This window comes from Branchiostoma floridae, chromosome 6 (assembly GCF_000003815.2).
Source record: "Branchiostoma floridae strain S238N-H82 chromosome 6, Bfl_VNyyK, whole genome shotgun sequence".
In the NCBI taxonomy this organism is placed as follows: domain Eukaryota; kingdom Metazoa; phylum Chordata; class Leptocardii; order Amphioxiformes; family Branchiostomatidae; genus Branchiostoma; species Branchiostoma floridae.
The window spans coordinates 26,895,585-26,913,337 of record NC_049984.1 but is presented as its reverse complement, the minus strand read 5'-3'; the positions used below and the strand labels follow the sequence as shown (position 1 = coordinate 26,913,337).

General features: G+C 41.3%; 2 protein-coding genes across 4 annotated transcripts; both read right to left on the bottom strand.

The window, feature by feature from the left end:
* Positions 1-641: 641 nt before the first annotated feature.
* Positions 642-1,007, bottom strand: LOC118418262 (lysine-rich arabinogalactan protein 19-like). Its single transcript, XM_035824107.1, has one exon. The coding sequence runs from the start codon at positions 1,005-1,007 to the stop codon at positions 642-644; it is 366 nt and encodes a 121-aa protein (XP_035680000.1).
* Positions 1,008-7,885: 6,878 nt separating this feature from the next.
* Positions 7,886-15,799, bottom strand: LOC118417944. 3 transcript variants are annotated; one of them, XR_004831416.1, is made up of 7 exons: positions 14,139-15,799; positions 13,679-13,961; positions 12,987-13,217; positions 12,667-12,758; positions 12,253-12,405; positions 11,731-11,930; positions 7,886-11,612 (listed from the first exon to the last, which is right to left on the bottom strand). XR_004831416.1 is itself a non-coding variant. In XM_035823708.1 (5 exons), exons 1-5 carry the CDS (start codon positions 14,499-14,501, stop codon positions 12,256-12,258), a joined length of 1,119 nt encoding a protein of 372 aa, XP_035679601.1. In that variant the 5' UTR covers positions 14,502-15,799; the 3' UTR covers positions 7,886-12,255. The 3 variants fall into 3 exon arrangements, 1 of the variants encoding a protein (XP_035679601.1); XR_004831415.1 differs by having other exon boundaries at positions 11,731-12,405; XM_035823708.1 differs by having other exon boundaries at positions 7,886-12,405.
* Between the last annotated feature and the right edge of the window lie 1,954 nt (positions 15,800-17,753).

Sequence of the window (17,753 nt, the reverse complement as noted above, 5' to 3'; positions counted from 1 at the left end):
GGTCAGGACTGCCTGCTCCTCCTCCCGGCAGAACCTCCCCCCACAGCATCTAGATGTTTGTGAACAAGTATCACAAATAGACATTTAGGGCAGAAAATGACAGTTGCGCCAACTTTGTACTTTTTTTCCGTGAAAATACTCGACAACAAAACAATCGCCGGTGGTAATGTAAAATGAAGAAATAACTACGAAATACTAGTACATAAAACTATAATAGGACTCGAATGAACCAGTTGAAAAGGAATATTGCCAATGCACTGGAAAAAGTCGATTGTAATTCGTAGCCTTTTTGTTGCTGTAAAACTACTACTGTTTCGAACCCTCAAAAATACTGAAGGTCCCTAAAAGATCTACGAAATAAAATAAACCTTAAATGAATGGTAGAACTCGACTTGTTCCGTAGTTTCACTGGGGAATCCAAGTTCCGATCAGGCATCAAGCACAGCTGGTGCACTGAAGGCGGGTCGCCCAGTACTTCAATGTGTCAGCGCCGTGTAACTACTCCGATGCACGAAACCCCCGAGAAATGGATTGGGAACTGGTAAGTGTCCACACAGCAAAGTAAAACCTCTGGAGCGTCCTGCAATAGCTTTGGTTCAACTGTAAACACGGTGTTTACTGGAGCTCCCGGGATACAACCATCACCCGCACTCGCCATTATTCACATATGACGCCACGGCTCGAGCGTATATATACTGGTGGCGTGGTGGTGACGGGCAGCTGGTGGTTGTGACAGCGGCAGCTGGTGGTGGTGACAGGGGCAGCTGGTGGTGGTGACAGGGGCAGCTGGTGGTTGTGACAGCGGCAGCTGGTGGTTGTGACAGGGGCAGCTGGTGGCGTGGTGGTGACGGGCAGCTGGTGGTGGTGACAGCGGCAGCTGGTGGTGGTGACAGCGGCAGCTGGTGGTGGTGACAGCGGCAGCTGGTGGTGGTGACAGCGGCAGCTGGTGGCGTGGTGGTGGTGACCGCTGGCGACGTGCTGTATGCCAGCAGCGAGGCAGATGTCATCTTGTAGGCCCACTTACAGAGTAACTTCTCTCTTGGGAGAAATCGCCCTTTCTTCCACACTTGTTGCTTCCATTAGTGCTCTGCGCTGGGCCTCCAAGCGATGGTTGCCATCAATTATCTCTATACAGTACTTGTGCAGTTTTCCTTTGTCAAAGTCCTCCACTATAGGGCAGTCTTACTCTTGATCAAACCGATCAATGACCCTGCTGACTGGAAGCTACTTTCTCTGTCATTATCGCAACAAAGTCGTGACTGGACGTTGACCAACGTACAACTATCTTGTGCCTTCTTTCAACTTCAGTCATTTGCTTGTCCAACTGCGAAAATAAAAATTGGCAAACAGACACATCGCTCTCCAACCTTATTGAAAGTATCTATTCCTGAACCGTATTTAAACTGAAGCAACTTTTTGTCACATAAACAGTTTTTGACATATCTGCTTTTGAGGTGGGTCACTTTTCAGTATTAATGACATCCTTTCCTCTCTCAGCCCATGACTTGATTTTATCCATGGACACATTTGCATCAGCAATGACTGCATTTAGCCCTTCTTTGGCGACACAGCCAGCTTTTTGTGCACTTAGATTCTTTTTGACAAGTGCGTCTTCAATATCAAGTGTGTTCTTCCTGCGTGAGTAATGTAAGAGCCTATGTGTCAGCAAGTCTAAACGGCGCGACTCAGTCATTTCTTTGGTAATCCATGTGCAATGTCTAAGGAAGGCCTACGTTCGCTGTACTGCCTCTCCATAAGTCCGAACCGTTCCTACTTGTCTACGTTACTTGTATTCTATCCGTGCGTATAATATATTTTTTTTCAATCAAAAGATATGCTTATTTTGCGAGGGGAGAAGTTCGCAATTCTTTTCAGAATGTGATTATGGTCCTCCCTGCCGTGGTGCTCTTAGTGGGTGATGGTGCCTACTTCTGGTTCATATAGGTCCTTAGTAAAGTACTCTACATTATAATTTGTACACATTAATAAAAGTTTATTCACAGTATGGAGACCTGTGCAAAATATAAAAAGTATAACTTTATATATATGTCACATTTCCTTCGAAGCTTCGTCTACATGTCTACTCGTAGGGGTGTATTCATGCATATTTTGGTTGATACTATGTAGAGTAAGGTAATTGCCTCGTATAAAAGAAACATTTTTCTGTTAAAAATTTCAATCCATGAATTTTTGGTCTGTACATTCAAATACATGCGCATACCTTATTATGCTATGCCAAATGTAGTTAGGCACAACGTCATTGTTGAAAATTTACTTACTGAAGCCTGCCACCGCTCCATCATAAAGGTGAACACGGTCCTCAGGGAAACGCGCCCTGACGACCCAGCGCAGTTCCTCCGGGAAAACTTAGATGGGCGTGTCCCGGCCTGGCGCTCTGGTCTGGGCTCCGATAGTCCTGTTGAAGCCAAACCGAGAAGGGAGAAAAATGATAGGTTAGACTCACTCATCACCGATAAATTTGCATTGCTTCAGAAGTTCATACGGTTAACTAGACGGTAAACTAGAGGGTCATGGAGTGAACGTAATTCCTCACCAGATTTAGAAAATATACGGTAGAAATTGTAAAAACAAGTGCTTTTTAAAAAGCTGGCATTTTGCGAGGGTTTGGGGTGTGAAAGTTTTTTTGTAGTTATTAGAATGTGCTTAAGTCAGTCAAGGGTTGTTGAGTGATAAAATGTCATTTTTTAGAAGGTGTTTTTTGCAGGGAATGGCAGATTGGATGAGAAAGCAATTGTTGTGGTGTTTATTGCATATAATGTGCAGGCTTTTAGTTAGTATTTTATCATAGGGAGTCCTAAATTTTTGCCACACGGTGAGTATTGCAGGTGCAAGCATTGTAGTTGGGGACATGCTGTCTCTGAAATTTGAAACAGTATTTTATGTATTTTGAGGTGCAAATTTTGTGGAATACAGCAAAATTACTGACCTACATGCGACACGTGAGCCATTAGCATCCGTGGTTGATGAGAATTGCATGTTTGTTAGAGTATCTGTTATCTAAGGTAAGGGGTGTGTTTAGATTTGTTGTGTAAAAGTAGGGAGAACCATTTGTAATTTTTTAGAACAGGGAGCAGTTGGCTAAAGGTTAAGGCGCTGTTCATGATGCAAAAATTAATGCGGATGCATCTGCATTTATGGCTGATATGGATAGATTTCTCATCATGAATGCTCGGAAACGGATTTGATGCGGATTTTTCGGGACCACCTCGGGAGGTGGATTTGAAACAGATGTTTTAAATCCGCATTTGCGAATTGTCATCATGAACTCAAGTGTGGCGTGAATTCGCATTATATCTGGGTAATTGAAGAAATGAGGGTACTTATATGGGGGAGGAAGGAGATCCAGCGAAAGCTCGATGGTATGTACAGAAACCAAGAGGTATACGAGGAGATGTCGAAGGAAATGGGATTGCGCAGGTTCAATAAGTCGGCATCTTAGTGTCACAACATGATGAGGCAGTTGAGGTCGAAGTATAATTGTGTTAAGCACCATACCAGATGCAGCCTCGTACGTTCCTTTCTGCGGGAACACAGCACTTTCAGGAAAAACAATATCAACAACAGCTGGGGATCTGTCATCTTGTTGCGCAATGTTCTGTTGTTGCACAATGTTCAATTTCCTGACAAATGAATGCGGATCTGAAATGGATTGTTTGTGGGCATAGCGGACACAAAATTTAAACCGTTTGCATGCGGATCATAATTGGATGTACGCTAGGGCTGGGTATCGGTACAGTGTACTGGTACAAAACCGGTTTTTCGTAGTGGACCGGTCCATCAAAACCGGACCTGAGAAAAGTAGGTGGAATGGATGTTGGACCTTTCAGAAAATTAACAGATTATTTGATCGGGCATTCACACGTTTTGGCGCTTGCAGGTGGATGAAAATAACGAGAGTGAAGTAGATTATAGTTTATAGTCATTTCTGCCAAGTTTACAGTGAATCGTACAGGTGCAGTTAGCATTGTAGGGTTTTAAAACGCCAGTGAGAGTCTAATACTCCACCAAACTGATTTCTTTGTAGTAAAATGGACCATTGGTATGATTCAGACTGAATCAGGTCCAGGCTCAGGTCCGGACCTGATCCTCTGGACTTGAACCGGAACTGGACTTGAAGTTTCTGTACCGGTACCCAGCCCTAATGTACGCAGATGTGGATGCATTCACATATAGTTTTTGCATCATGAACGGGGCCTAAAATAGTATAGTCATTGTTGGCTATAATGTGCGACTAAAGAAAGCAAACAAATATATCGTCAAGAAATCAATAATTGTCATTGATAGTTAGATGAAAGGAAAGAATGCGTTTGGCACAAGAATGACTTTATTAGGTGAATATGACTGTAGTAAAGTACTTTTTTACAGTTATTTTGATTAAGGTTCATTTGTTTTGTATAGCATAAGTATCAAATGAGTAAAAGATTTGTGGTACAGATGTTAAAATGTTTACTATTCATAGTATTAGATGTTACATATGAATAGTTGTAACAGGTAGTGCTAGGATTATGTGTTGATTCGAGTGGTGTCAAAATGTTGTCACTGATGTAACAATGGACATTGGATAGCAGAGTTGGGTTACAAAAGCAGGTGATATTTGAAAGCTTAAACATCATGTCAACATTAGAAGTAATGTTAATGCAATTGTCTGTCCTGGGCAATTGTATCCTTTTATGAAGACATTCATGTGCTTTGATATTTAACTTGAATGAATAAAAGATGTAGAAACATTTGTCTATGAAAGTTAACGAGAAAGTTTAAATAGCTAACAAGTTAAATATCAACTTACATACAAGAGTTTGGATCAAAGTATTTGAGGTTTGTGATGCCAATACTGTAAGTAAATTAAACTTTGTTAATAAAATGTTCGAATTTGTCTTTAACAAGATATTGTGTCTCTTTGATGAAAATATCAATGTGCTTTGAAGTTAAACTTGAACATAAGAAGTTGAAATATTTGTTTATAAAGTTAACGTGCATATTTCAATAGCTTTGATACAAGAGTTTGGATTTTTCAAAGTATTTGAGGTTTGTGATGCCAGTATTGTAACTATAAATGTTACATTGAAAATAAAAATGTTACAATTTGTCTGTTACAATAATTGTGTCTGTTTTAAGAAATGTCAATGTGCTTTGATGTTAAACTTCAACATATGTAGCTGAAACATTTGCTTATGAATGATAACGAGAACATCTATATAGGTAACAAACAAGTTAACGTTATAGAACAGTGGGGTGACATTGGCTGATGTCATTCATAGTGATATTTTTACAGATCTTTTTTTCTTGATATTAAAAAATATACGAAGTTCAAATATTTGTTTCTGAAACTGAAATAAGAAGTTGAAATATTTGAACTTAAGTACGAAGTATGAAATATGTTAGAAACAAGTCACATTTGTGACAATTTGGACTTTCATCAAATATTTTGGATTTTAAAAAGATTGAATAGGTGTCAAATTTCAAACTTGTTTTTGATGTGATAGGAGAGGACAGTAGGGTGACATTGGCTGCTGTCATACTACTGGTATTTCTTACCGTTCTTCTTCATATTAAAGTTGAACATAAGATGTTCAAACATTTGTCTTGGAACTTAACTAATACAAGTTTTGGAAACTAAAAAATAAGTTGAAACATTGGTTTTGAAACTTAACTAATGCAAGTTACTGAAACTGAAATAAGAAGTTGAAATATTTGTTTTGAAACTTAATTCCAATTATGAAATATGTTAGAAACAAGTCACATTTGTGACAATTTGGACTTTCATCAAATATTTTGGATCTTTAAAAGATTGAATAGGTGTCAAATTTCAAACTTGTTTTTGATGTGATAGGAGAGGACAGTAGGGTGACATTGGCTGCTGTCATACTACTGGTATTTCTTACCGTTCTTCTTCATATTAAAGTTGAACATAAGATGTTCAAACATTTGTCTTGGAACCTAACTAATACAAGTTTTGGAAACTAAAAAATAAGTTGAAACAATGGTTTTGAAACTTAACTAATGCAAGTGTCTGAAACTGAAATAAGAAGTTGAAATATTTGTTTTGAAGCTTAATTCCTATTATGAAATATGTTAGAAACAAGTCATCTTTGTGACAATTTGGACTTTCATCAAATACTTTGGATCTTAAAAAGATTGAATAGGTGTCGAATTTCAAACTTGTTTTTGATGTGATAGCAGAGGACAGTAGGGTGACATTGGCTGCTGTCATACTACTGGTATTTCTTACCGTTCTTCTTCATATTAAAGTTGAACATAAGATGTTCAAACTTTTGTCTTGGAACTTAACTAATACAAGTTTTGGAAACTAAAAAATAAGTTGAAACATTGGTTTTGAAACTTAACTAATGCAAGTTTCTGAAACTGAAATAAGAAGTTGAAATATTTGTTTTGAAACTTAATTCCAATTATGAAATATGTTAGAAACAAGTCATCTTTGTGACAATTTGGACTTTCATCAAATACTTTGGATCTTAAAAAGATTGAATAGGTGTAAATTTCAAACTTGTTTTTGTTGTGATAGCAGAGGACAGTAGGGTGACATTGGCTGCTGTCATACTACTGGTATTTCTTACCGTTCTTAAACAAGTCATCTTTGTGACAATTTGGACTTTCATCAAATACTTTGGATCTTAAAAAGATTGAATAGGTGTCAAATTTCAAACTTGAAAAATTGGTTTTGAAATTTAACTACAATGTATGAAATATGTAAGAATTTGGATGTTCATCAAAGATTTTGGATGTTAAAAAGATATGTGTGAAATTTCAAATTTGTTTTTTATGTGATAATACAGGGGGTTGACATTGGTTATGTCATACTCATAGTGGTATTTTTACATATCAATTTTCTCAATAGACGTACAAATGTTTGTTATGGGGTTATAGTGGAAGGTGAAAGTTGTTTTCGCCCTCTTCAAGGATTCTTTCGGTGAGGTCCTCTTCTGACTTATTTAATGGATCATCTACCAATGTGGTTATGGTGTCTGCAAAACATATGATATACACAGTGTGCTTTTGATCGTCAATTTGGAGTTTAACAATAATTTCTTTGTGGCATTTTCGAGAAAGCTGGGATTTGTGGCATGATGCACAGGTGATAACTTTTGAAGAGGTTGAAGATTCTGGCATCTTCTTACGGCATGAGTTACACTTTAAGTGTCTGGAAGTGATCTCCATCGAAGAGATGTTGCCAGTGATTTCGCCACCGAAGAAAGTTTCATCAGTCTGGCTTTGTTGCACATCTAGGGGTGGGATGTCTTCAAAGATACTGTTTGCAGTTGTCTGGATATACTTGTTGGACGAGTATGATCTTACACTGACGTTTAGTTTATAGCTGTTGCCATTGATTACCTCATGTGGTTCCCAAACAACAAATCTGATTGTTCCCGTGTGATCAGTTGCTGAGCATCAACTTTGGTTACTTTGATTTGGACTGAGACTTCTTGGTAATCAGAAATTTTCCTGAGATCATTAACGTTGCAGGAAGTGGTGGGTAATCAGAAATTTTCCTGAGATCATTAACGTTGCAGGAAGTGGTGGGTGAGTCTTCATATGGAAATGCGACCTTCTCGTGATTCTTTATATTTTGTGATCTTACAACTAGATTTGCTTTCCTCTTGTTCGAACAGCTGCTTTCTTTGGGGAAAAGCAGATCACTTTTTTCGTGTCGTGTTGCTGTTGAAGATTGAATCTGAAGTACTTGGATCCATTTTGTCCTGTTGTGACTGGAGATGTATTGTGGACATAGCCTTTTAGTGGTTCGGCCATTCTATGCAAAAAGATAAAATTTATAATAATGTGAGATGATTAAACAATTAACTAGAGATGGACAGATATAGTTAAACGTCCACAATTGTGCAAACTATACAAGAGACAAGTAACAAGCTACTAGTATTTACAAAAGAAATTTACAAAATTGCCATTAGTTTCAATGGTATTTTCTTCAATGGACATTCCCTGTAAAAAAGTTTCAATGGTCCTCTCCCTAAATTGCCCAAGCCAAAAAATTTCAATGGCCTACCCCAGCCCTCCGTCTGGTAAATATCGCACATGTGACCATATACCGACTGAGTTTGAGAGACAATAACAACATTGCCCTCTGTTTACGTTGGCAGATTTATAACTTAAGGAACTTCAGATAATTGGACAACAATGTCACTGTAGTATGAGATAAGAAATGGAATTATGCGAATAGTAGTAATAAGAGGAAATTGAGCCAACAGCAACATAAGGAGAAAAATTATCAAACGAAGAGAGATGATTGATCAAAGTTAAAGTTCTCCTAAAGTGTTGTGATGAAAGCAGTTGCACAAGATTGTGAGAATTATGCGTTCAATCAGTAAATAAAACTTTGTGTCATGTCAGATGATGAATCATCGAGCTTGTCAAGCTCAGCTTTGGGTTTCAGCAGACGCATTCTTTTGTGTGGTGGTTTGGTATTAATTGACACTGTTTGCCTTGAAGATCGTATGAGTTGCAGGTTTGCTAGTCTGTAGCCAACTTCTTGCCCGCCAACTAGGCGATGGCTGAGTACAGTGTTACCAATCTGAGCTAAACGTGCTCTTTTCGTACTGTTAGGTGGTAGATGTGACAGAGCAGCACAGATAGCTGTTTGAAGATTTTCAGGCTCAGCTTTTGAGATGTACATGCATGCATAGTAAGCAGCACCATATTTTGAACCAACCATTTGTATGTCCATGTTTGATTGCATGTGTAAGAGCAACGTGGGGTTATATGCATTGATCCAGATGTCTTGTTGAGTTCGTTTTGTAACATAGAACTGTGCGCTGCGATTGGCATCAACATCTAGCCTGAGTCGTGTTGTCTCTGATACTTCTCGAGGGAAGTGAAATCGACAGTTTACTCGTCTCTTCTGACATGTGCTTGTGTGATGATGTCGCTTGTATTTGGATACTAGTTCATATAGGAGAGATTTTTCATCATCAGGCAGCTGTGTGGACACATATTTGTCAATGAATTCAGGTGCTCTTTGCCTTCCTTCTATGGTATCAAGGTTTGGGGCATTTTCAACCCAGAACATACAGTGTAAATGAGGTGAACCCCTTAACTGGAACTCAACTCGGATCCAGTGGTCAGTGATTACACCAATAGGATGTTGTGGACTGTTCAATATGAAACGCAGTAGTGCATCAGTGCGACGGTTGAAGTGTATAGCACACATGACAGGGTCTGATCTCATCAGGTTCCATTTGTCTTGCTGTGGTAAAGCTTTAGCTTCCTCATATGTCAGATCAGGATTGAGAGACATAAACAGCTCTGGCCAGTTTAAGTCATTTGCCGACACAGTAAGAAACCAGGTTGGTGGGCCAAAAGTGTTGATTTTTGCAAGTAGGTTAAGCAGTTGGTCCTTAAAGTACGCTGCTGTTCCACGTATATGCGTAATGTGGAGGAGGACGTGCCTCAAACCCACCGGCATGGAAAGGCTGCAAGTTACGGGGGAAAAGACTGTATCATCACAAAATTACGAGAACCTCTCTACTGTCTCTGGGGCATCTCCAACCCACCGTGAAGGCTGGCAAGTGTTTCTGAGACAGAGACGAGGGTGTGTCCAGTGCGAGGCATTGGTGTCGTTCACTGCTGCATCTCACCAGAGCTGGTGGTGAGTGTGGGGGACCGCAAGGAAGGTAAAATATGGGTGTCAGCTTTCGTGGTTTTGACCCCAATACTAAGATCTACCTTGAAGTTCGTCGGTGGGACTCGTGTGTTCGACATCCAGGCCTCTCCAGTAGATGGCGATCCTGAAGAAAGCTCTGGATGTCGCTCAGAGCTGATGAAGGCCTCTAGTTTTCACCTTAAAACTAGTCTGACCAAGGCTCATTGACCTGTGATTGTTTATCGTTTAATTTGTATTGAACTTGAAATCTGACAATCCTTGATCGCAATGTGTTCAATTGTGTACGGCCAGTGCGTCATCGCTCCCTCTGTCGGGCATATGAAGAGGGGAGTCAGGGAAAGCTTTCCGACCATCATCTGCAACGTACCGGCTTTGTACTTTGTTGTCTCCTGCCGTATGGTTCTTAGGCGGACGACTTTGCCATACTCTGCCGTCCAGTGTCTTATTGTGGTCTCATCCCGTTTTCCCATCTTTTTCGGCTTAAATGGCCTTACCATGGGAAACTGGGACAGATGCATCTTGCTTTGGGGCAGGGTAGTAAGACTTGGGGTGAGTATGGTAGTACACAGACCAAAACGCCATGCGCTTTAAGCTCTCATTCATGGCATTGCTGAAGTCGCTGTTGGGTGCTTGCGATGATGTGTGGCGTGGATACTTTCTGTTGTCAATGTAAGGATGAGAGATCTGGTTTGTAGTCATTGTTTAGTGAGAGCGAGTTTGCATGGAAGTCCTGCATTCCGTTCAATAACAGCTGGACGCTTTCCTGTGTCTTGTGTGATACAGTTCCTTCATTTCCATTTAGTAGGCATTATCTCACAGTTGCCACACCTACACCAAATTTCGAGTTGGCCCTCTTCCCTTCTTGGAGTCTGTTTTCCCCGTACGTGTTGGCTTGGCATGCTGTGACTTTTTTGCCATCCCTGGCACCCCTGGATGTTCCATCCCCATGCAGAGTTGCGGCATCTGATTCGGACAGTAGTTAGGCAGTATGAATGGTTGCCACAAGATTTGCCTCTTGCCTTTTCATTTGGTTAATAGTCTCCCCCAGAATGTTCACTTAATTTCTAAGTCTTCTAGATCTACCTGGGTTTGAAGTTTTTTAAATTTGTTTTTGGCTACATTTCTGTATGGTATTGAATGTCTTCAATTTCTTTGCCAGTTTTAATTTCTTCTGTCTGCACTTGTGCAGACACAATCGGAGACTTTCTCGTCCACCTTTCTTCCTCTTTAGTTGTTTCTTTAGCTGTTCACATTCAGTTAACAACCCATACTTTCAGCCAACAATGCAGACTTTTCGGTTTTCCATTTGCTATTGACCCTGTGATCATCCTCTGATTTTTTTGGAGAAGAAGAGGAAACAAAACAATAACAGTAATAAATGTAAAGTACTTAAAAACAAGAATTAAATTTGACAATATCTAATAACAACGTTTGTTCTGCCTTGGAATGAACTCTAGAAAACAGGCCGGAAACAAACATCACTTGCCGCATAGAGTCTATAGTACCGCTCATGGCGGTGGGCCAGCACGTTGCCACACTCACGACAAAACTTGTGGCTCTTGTCACATGTGGCGCCACACACTTTACAGAAAACAAGTCTCTTCTTGATAGGGGTCTAGCGTGAATCTGCGCGCGCGATGGTGTACGTTGGTCCACCTGAGATGTCTGCCCGACCTGCCGCCTGCTGTGTGCTATCCACATCTTTGTTAAAGTTCAAGATCCCCGCCGGATGGTCAGACGCCTTGTTGGACTTTGGGGTTCGCTTCCCTTGGGCACGACCCACCTCGCTGCCGAACAGCTTCCTCCGCTTGACGCGCGGTGTGTTGTTGCAGTTTTGGGACGGCCCGATCTCCGCGTCCATGCCTTTAGGTGAGGCGTACAGGCGCCTGACGGGTTCTTCTGCCGCCGGTGTGCTCTCAGCCTGCTCGCTGATTTTCTTAAGCAGAGTCGTGGCAACCTGCAGATGTCGACAGGGGGATTTAGAAATAGTGTCGAAATATTCATCTGTATTATGTAAGTTTATTGAAAAAACATTTCAACAATATCTAACATATCAGACATACAAACACTTTTACCTGAAGCGTAGGAACTTTAAGGTTGTTTTCAGCCATCGCTTGTTGAGGATGCTGCTGCTCAGCTTCTCGTGAGCTGGTGTGCCCTTAACAAGCCATGTCTTCGTTCTCACTTCTGCCGGGTCAATCGGCTCATGATTACATGACCCTGTAGCCCATTGATGCTCGTTGCACACGTGATGCGGCACTCCCTTCCAAAGCACCTGGTGGCGATTTATATAGGGGTAATACATGAATCCTTAACATGAGTTTAATTAGTCATTACACCAATGAATAGTATTTTCATTTAAAAAGACTGACACAACCATATTCAAACAGGATGATGACTTATTTGACACATTAAAGAAATATCTTATACTGTAGTTAAGATAATGGTAGAATAGAATGTTCTTTGTTCCTTAGTATTTCATTTTCCTCAATAACTGTTTTTCCTTGAGTTCTTTAGTTTAGATCAGTGTTTGTTGATTTATGTTTCAAAGAGGACCATGAAGGAAGCATTTTGACACTACATACCACTAGCATTACCTTTCATTTTTGGCCCTCATTTGCAGATGTATAGAACATGGTACTTAAGATGAATTCTTCGTAGTTTTTGGCCCTCTTACAACACCACCAGAAATGGTTGACGATGTCTCGAGTCCACGGCAGGAGGTCTGTGCCGCCCTTCTCCCCTCCAGCCTATTGGATATAAGAATACAATTTCAACAGTTTTGACTTGTTTCAAGGGTCTTAGCCCTTGCAATAGCCAGTAGCTCAAATTTCCTGCAATGTCCAATAAGGATCATGTGACTGACTTCTGTGTGTATACATTTATCTGCCTCCATGTTATTATTCTTGCAAGACATATGGAAAAGACTATAGACGACATCATTGTTCATTATTACCCAGTCTGTTAAAATAAATGCATGATATTACATTACACTGATGCTGTGTACTTACTTTCACTAGTTTCTTTGTCATGTTTTTGGCCCCGTGCCAGACATCCAGGGAATGGAAGATGCCTCTTTTACCATACACCCCTTTGTCAGTCCCTATTTTCAGGAAATAGAACATAAATCAAATGAAATATGTTTGACCAAATCATGTTGAAATATGTATAGGTGTCCTGAAATTTGTAGGTGCCACAAGCATTGCTTCAGTCGTGAGAAGACACTGACACTGCATTTTACTGATTCAAATAGAAAATCATTTGAGCAGACAGCCATTTGAGAATCTAGCTTAAGTAGAAATATGACAATCAATAGTTAGACTGTACGTACTCATCAGTGCAGAGATTTGGGGATGTGCATCCGTGCACACCTCTGTGATGGGAACACATTTGTCGAGGTCGTCCATGGCTCTTTTGAAGCCCTCCTTCATCACAGAGGATTTTCTGTCAGTGTCCCTCTTGTCCACAACTTCAATAGCCACAATGGACCCAGATGCGTTGTCTAGGGCTGTGTACGTGCAGTATTGTGCACAGTGTCCCGGGGAGTCCGTACGGCCATCACCTGTGCATAACGTAATCAAATGAAATTTTTTTTTGTTAAATATCTTTTAGTTTCCATTTAAGTACATGTATTGTTTTGTTTTTAGTAGGGTCAACATTAGCTGAATATGTTCCTGACAAAGTATGGTATGGTGTGATTATCAGTAATGGCATAAATCTGCAATGACATTATCTACAACTAACTTTATATCAAGTATGTCAGAAGCAATTATTATTTCTGACAGTGAAAAATATGCAGAGATTTAAACAAAAGTCATCCTTCTCACAGTGTATACGAAAATGCAACAAGCAACCAGTTTATTAGCTGGGACAACAGTTGGCATACAGAACCTGTTGGCAAAAATGAAGAATTCAACATTAGCATTTTGATCCTGGTTGTGAGTTTTTGAAAATGAATAAGAGTGATGTCACACTTTGTTCACATATACAAGGGAAATATCGTAAAACTACCTATGTACAAACCAAGGAGAACGACCTCTTCTTTGATCCTCAGATCCCTGACGATCTCCTGTTGTTTGGCCCAGTACTCATCGATTGCGTCAACACAGTACTGCCTCTGAATCTTGTAAAATGTTGACTCGTTCACACATCCCAAGTCCATGAATTTGCACATCAGGCTGTACTTGCCATAGTTGTTTCCCGACAACAGGAGGCTGCTGGTCTGCATTAAGTCACCTCCTTGCACACCGAATTTCAGTCTTGGCTGGGTGAACCACCTCCATACCAGATGATTATTTTTACAGTGCTGCAGCAAAAGATTAACAGAACATGAAACAAGAACTGTAGTAATCAAAACAATTGTAAATGTAGTCCAGTAGTCAAGGAAATAACAAGACAGATGCAGGGCAGCAGCAACACATGGACATAAAGCAGATTAACACACGGAAGGAAGTTGATCATTGCCTACAAAGCGTTTCCTTACCCATTTGACGATCATCCCACTTGCCACGATCTGCACAGATGGAACAGGGTTTTCAACGGGGTGGACCGGGGGGGGGGGGGCGGGGGCAGGACATTCACGGCACATTCTCTTGTCTTCAGGCAGCTCCAGGAAGCCGACAAGCTGCTCGAGGCACCTCTTATAGATGATAGAACACTTCTCATCCACAATGTCTTCTGGGCGTTCAATCCTAATTTCGAGTGGGAGTTTCTTCAATGACTCATCAATGGCCCGCTCCTTGTTAATTTCAGAGAAGCACAAGCAATCCTGGCAATTTTTTAATGTTAACTGACAGCACACAATCAGTTGAGAAATTCTATGCTGCGTAACTGTGAGGATTGGCATATGATCTGGATTTCAACGTTTGTTTTAAAACGCATTTCAATAGATAAGGTTTTTTTATGCTACAAAATAACCTTGAATTAGGTGCAGAATACGTCCGGAACTGAAAAGCATGGTTGGCCTGCGTGGAGCTGGCGAAGGTCTGTTGTTAGTGTTAAATGTATCTTGTTCTAGCAGAGTCCAGGCGAGACCTGTGTTGAGAGAGGTAGACGGAGAATTAACTTGTTCTGAGGCTGGAAGCGTGGGGCGACTAATTGGCAATGGGGCATTAGATCACAACCGTTGTGAGAATTGAAACCAGTCCTATTTGACCAAAGTCTCTGTCCATGCTTCTGGTCCCTTGGCATCAAAGTATCGGTGCTGGTAGTTGGTATCTGTGTCAGCTCTCTCCTACACTTGGTACTGTCATGGTAGATGCGGTAAACCATGTCGAGAATCTCGAACACGGCTCCACCCATCTGGGTGTCCTTTTGCATCTTCAACAAGTCTAGCTCGAATCAAAAGTAAAATATTCGACAGTAGTTCTTTTTTTTACATCATTTTATGTTATTGCTAAACAGTTTTACAAAGGACAATGTTAACTTTTCTACCTGCTACCTTATGCCATAATTTCTTGAAAGGATTCAAAGAGCAGAAAGCTTCTGTATAGGACATGACACAACAAATGTGTACAATTCGTTATCTGTGTCATTTAATCAGAGTGTTATTCACTTTTCATTAGTTATGAACAAAATGCGAAAATTATGGGCAATTCCGTGAAGTTAAAAGCGAAGGGGAACTTGTGGATGTATATACGGATGTTATATACTTTTTATTCCTACATAGGCTAGTCTCTACCAGACTCCGGATCGCTGGAAAATCGTAGAAATTGAACAAATAGAGGAGTAAGCCGGCCAGAGGAATTAGCCGGCCAGGGAACAGTACGCGACCCACGGAACAGCTCTGGTCGGTAGCCCGACAAACACGTCTTGGCCATTTAAAATACCCAAAACAGCGTCTGCCTGGCCCTGTCGCAGTGTGTCGTACTCGAAAACATCTTTGCCAACACGGCAAACGCGGTCCATCAAATTGGCTTGCATAGCCACCAGAGTGAATACAAGCAGTTACCAGATTAAACACGCAGTCATCAAAATGAACACTGTCAGAATGGAACGTTACTTTGAAAATTCCCGGTGACCTCTGACACTTCCGGTCACATGTGACAGGCTCGTCGCTCCCGCTTGAACCGTCACGGACGAGTCGGAAAGCAATAAAAGGGTTATTTAGCCACTTCGCACCTATTGGATAGCGATTAGTGGACATCAAACACGACGCCGGGATTCAACAGACTCCGTGAATCGCGTACTGTTCCTTGGCCGGCTATATTCCTCTGGCCGGCTTACTCCTCTATTTGTTCCATTTCTACGATTTTCCAGCGATCCGGAGTCTGGTAGAGACTAACATAGGCCACGGGAAGAAAAAGAAAAATATACCGGTGCAATGAAAGGGCATCACGTGATCTACAGCTGCCTCCTTCACATGGACAATCACCACGCCCCTCTTTCCTATGTTCACGTTATCACCGTCTGCCGACATGCCGATGGTCTTCTCTAACCGCTCCTGGCAGGGTTAACCAAGGTTTGCGAGCGCGGTCTTCGTAGCGTCATACAAGCCTGCCCTCCCAAAGGCACATAGTGATGAAGAAGGACTAGTGCTCAGTCCCTTGAGCTGTTGCTCAGGACCAGTTTGACTCGACTGTACAATTAACATCACAACAATCAACATGTACAGCAGTTTACTGGAATTTACCTATTCATCCATCAGCATGTCAGTCTTCGTATTTGTACATATCCGGAATGTTCTTTCTGGTGTTTGTGAGAAGTGATGTCTTATCCACCTGTCATTGTTGGTCTCACAGACGACTTTTTGACGGGGTCGGCGTACTTTTTCACCAATGAAATGTCATATCCTGTACATCCTGTATACGGCAGACCTCGATGTATGCCTTGTTGTATGATTGATGTTGAATACTCTTACACAGAACTGCCGGGCCTCGTCCAGGAGGGGAATTTCCCGCTTTGCGTGCTCAATGGGTCCCCCCCCCCCTCGAACGTTTGAGGATGGACTTCAAACAGTCTATGAAAATTTTCTCCCTTGTATGAGTGCGCATGTGTGCCTTGAAAGTCCCCAGCCCACTGAACTGCAACTGAAGGTAGTACAAAGTAAATAACGCAGATGATAACCAAAGATCATAATATATAAAGAACAATACCGTCCTTAAATCCAAAAGTAATATAACAGATTCTTGGATCTCAAACATAAGAAAAAACATCAGAGAAATTCAATGCATTAAGCAACTGAGGGTAGTACATTACTCCTAGTGGTCTCCAGGTTGTTATCTTTGCAATGGCCCAGCTGAATGAGCGGCGCTTGCTGCCCTACCTGCCGCATTCCGCTTTTAGGTTCTCGATTGGGAAGCGACTTGTGTGTACGCAGGTGATGGGTTTCACATTTGTTACTGAAGTAAGATCATGTCGGTGGTCAATTTAATCAACAGCGGTCATGAGCTCTTCCTTGTCCTCCGCCGTCATGCAGAGACTTTACGTCCAGGGCAAGTAGCATGGCTTGTACCCGCTTGGTCTCGCCTTACAGGCGAATGGCACACGCTTGCACTTTGATTAGTTGTCACTAAAACAGTCCACCATGTTGTTCTTTGCCTCGGTGGCAGCATTGGTGAACTTATTGTCGTCGATGGGATGACGTGCAAGCTCAGTCTGGCAGCGTCGCGACAAAGCGTGGCTGAGGATTTAGTAAAAGCGTATTTTCTTCAGGCGACGCCCTTATTACATCCCTCGTTGGATGTCCTACAGTATCTCTCCACATTAGCTCTTCAAGTTCGTTTCTACATTCATGTCCAGGCACCCATTCTACGTATTTTTTTGCCTTCTTTCTACTCCAATACGCCTCAATGTGCTGTGCATGTACGCCTGTGGTGTGATCCAAAACATTCTGTAAACGGAAAAGGTATATCTTGTTAGAAGACGCCTTTTCAAGGCCGCCATACCGAAATCATAACAAAATGATAGTATACAATAATGAATCAATGTAAAACTCAAATCAGGGCAAATCAACACGAGACAAGTGGCTCCACCACATGACGATAACCACGTGCAGGTCTGCTCTAAGCCGAAGGTTTGGCGGAATCTATTTTGCATGGATGAGAAGAGTTGTCGTTTGTAGCTCCCAGCCCTCTGAATTCAACATCAAGTTTGTTCC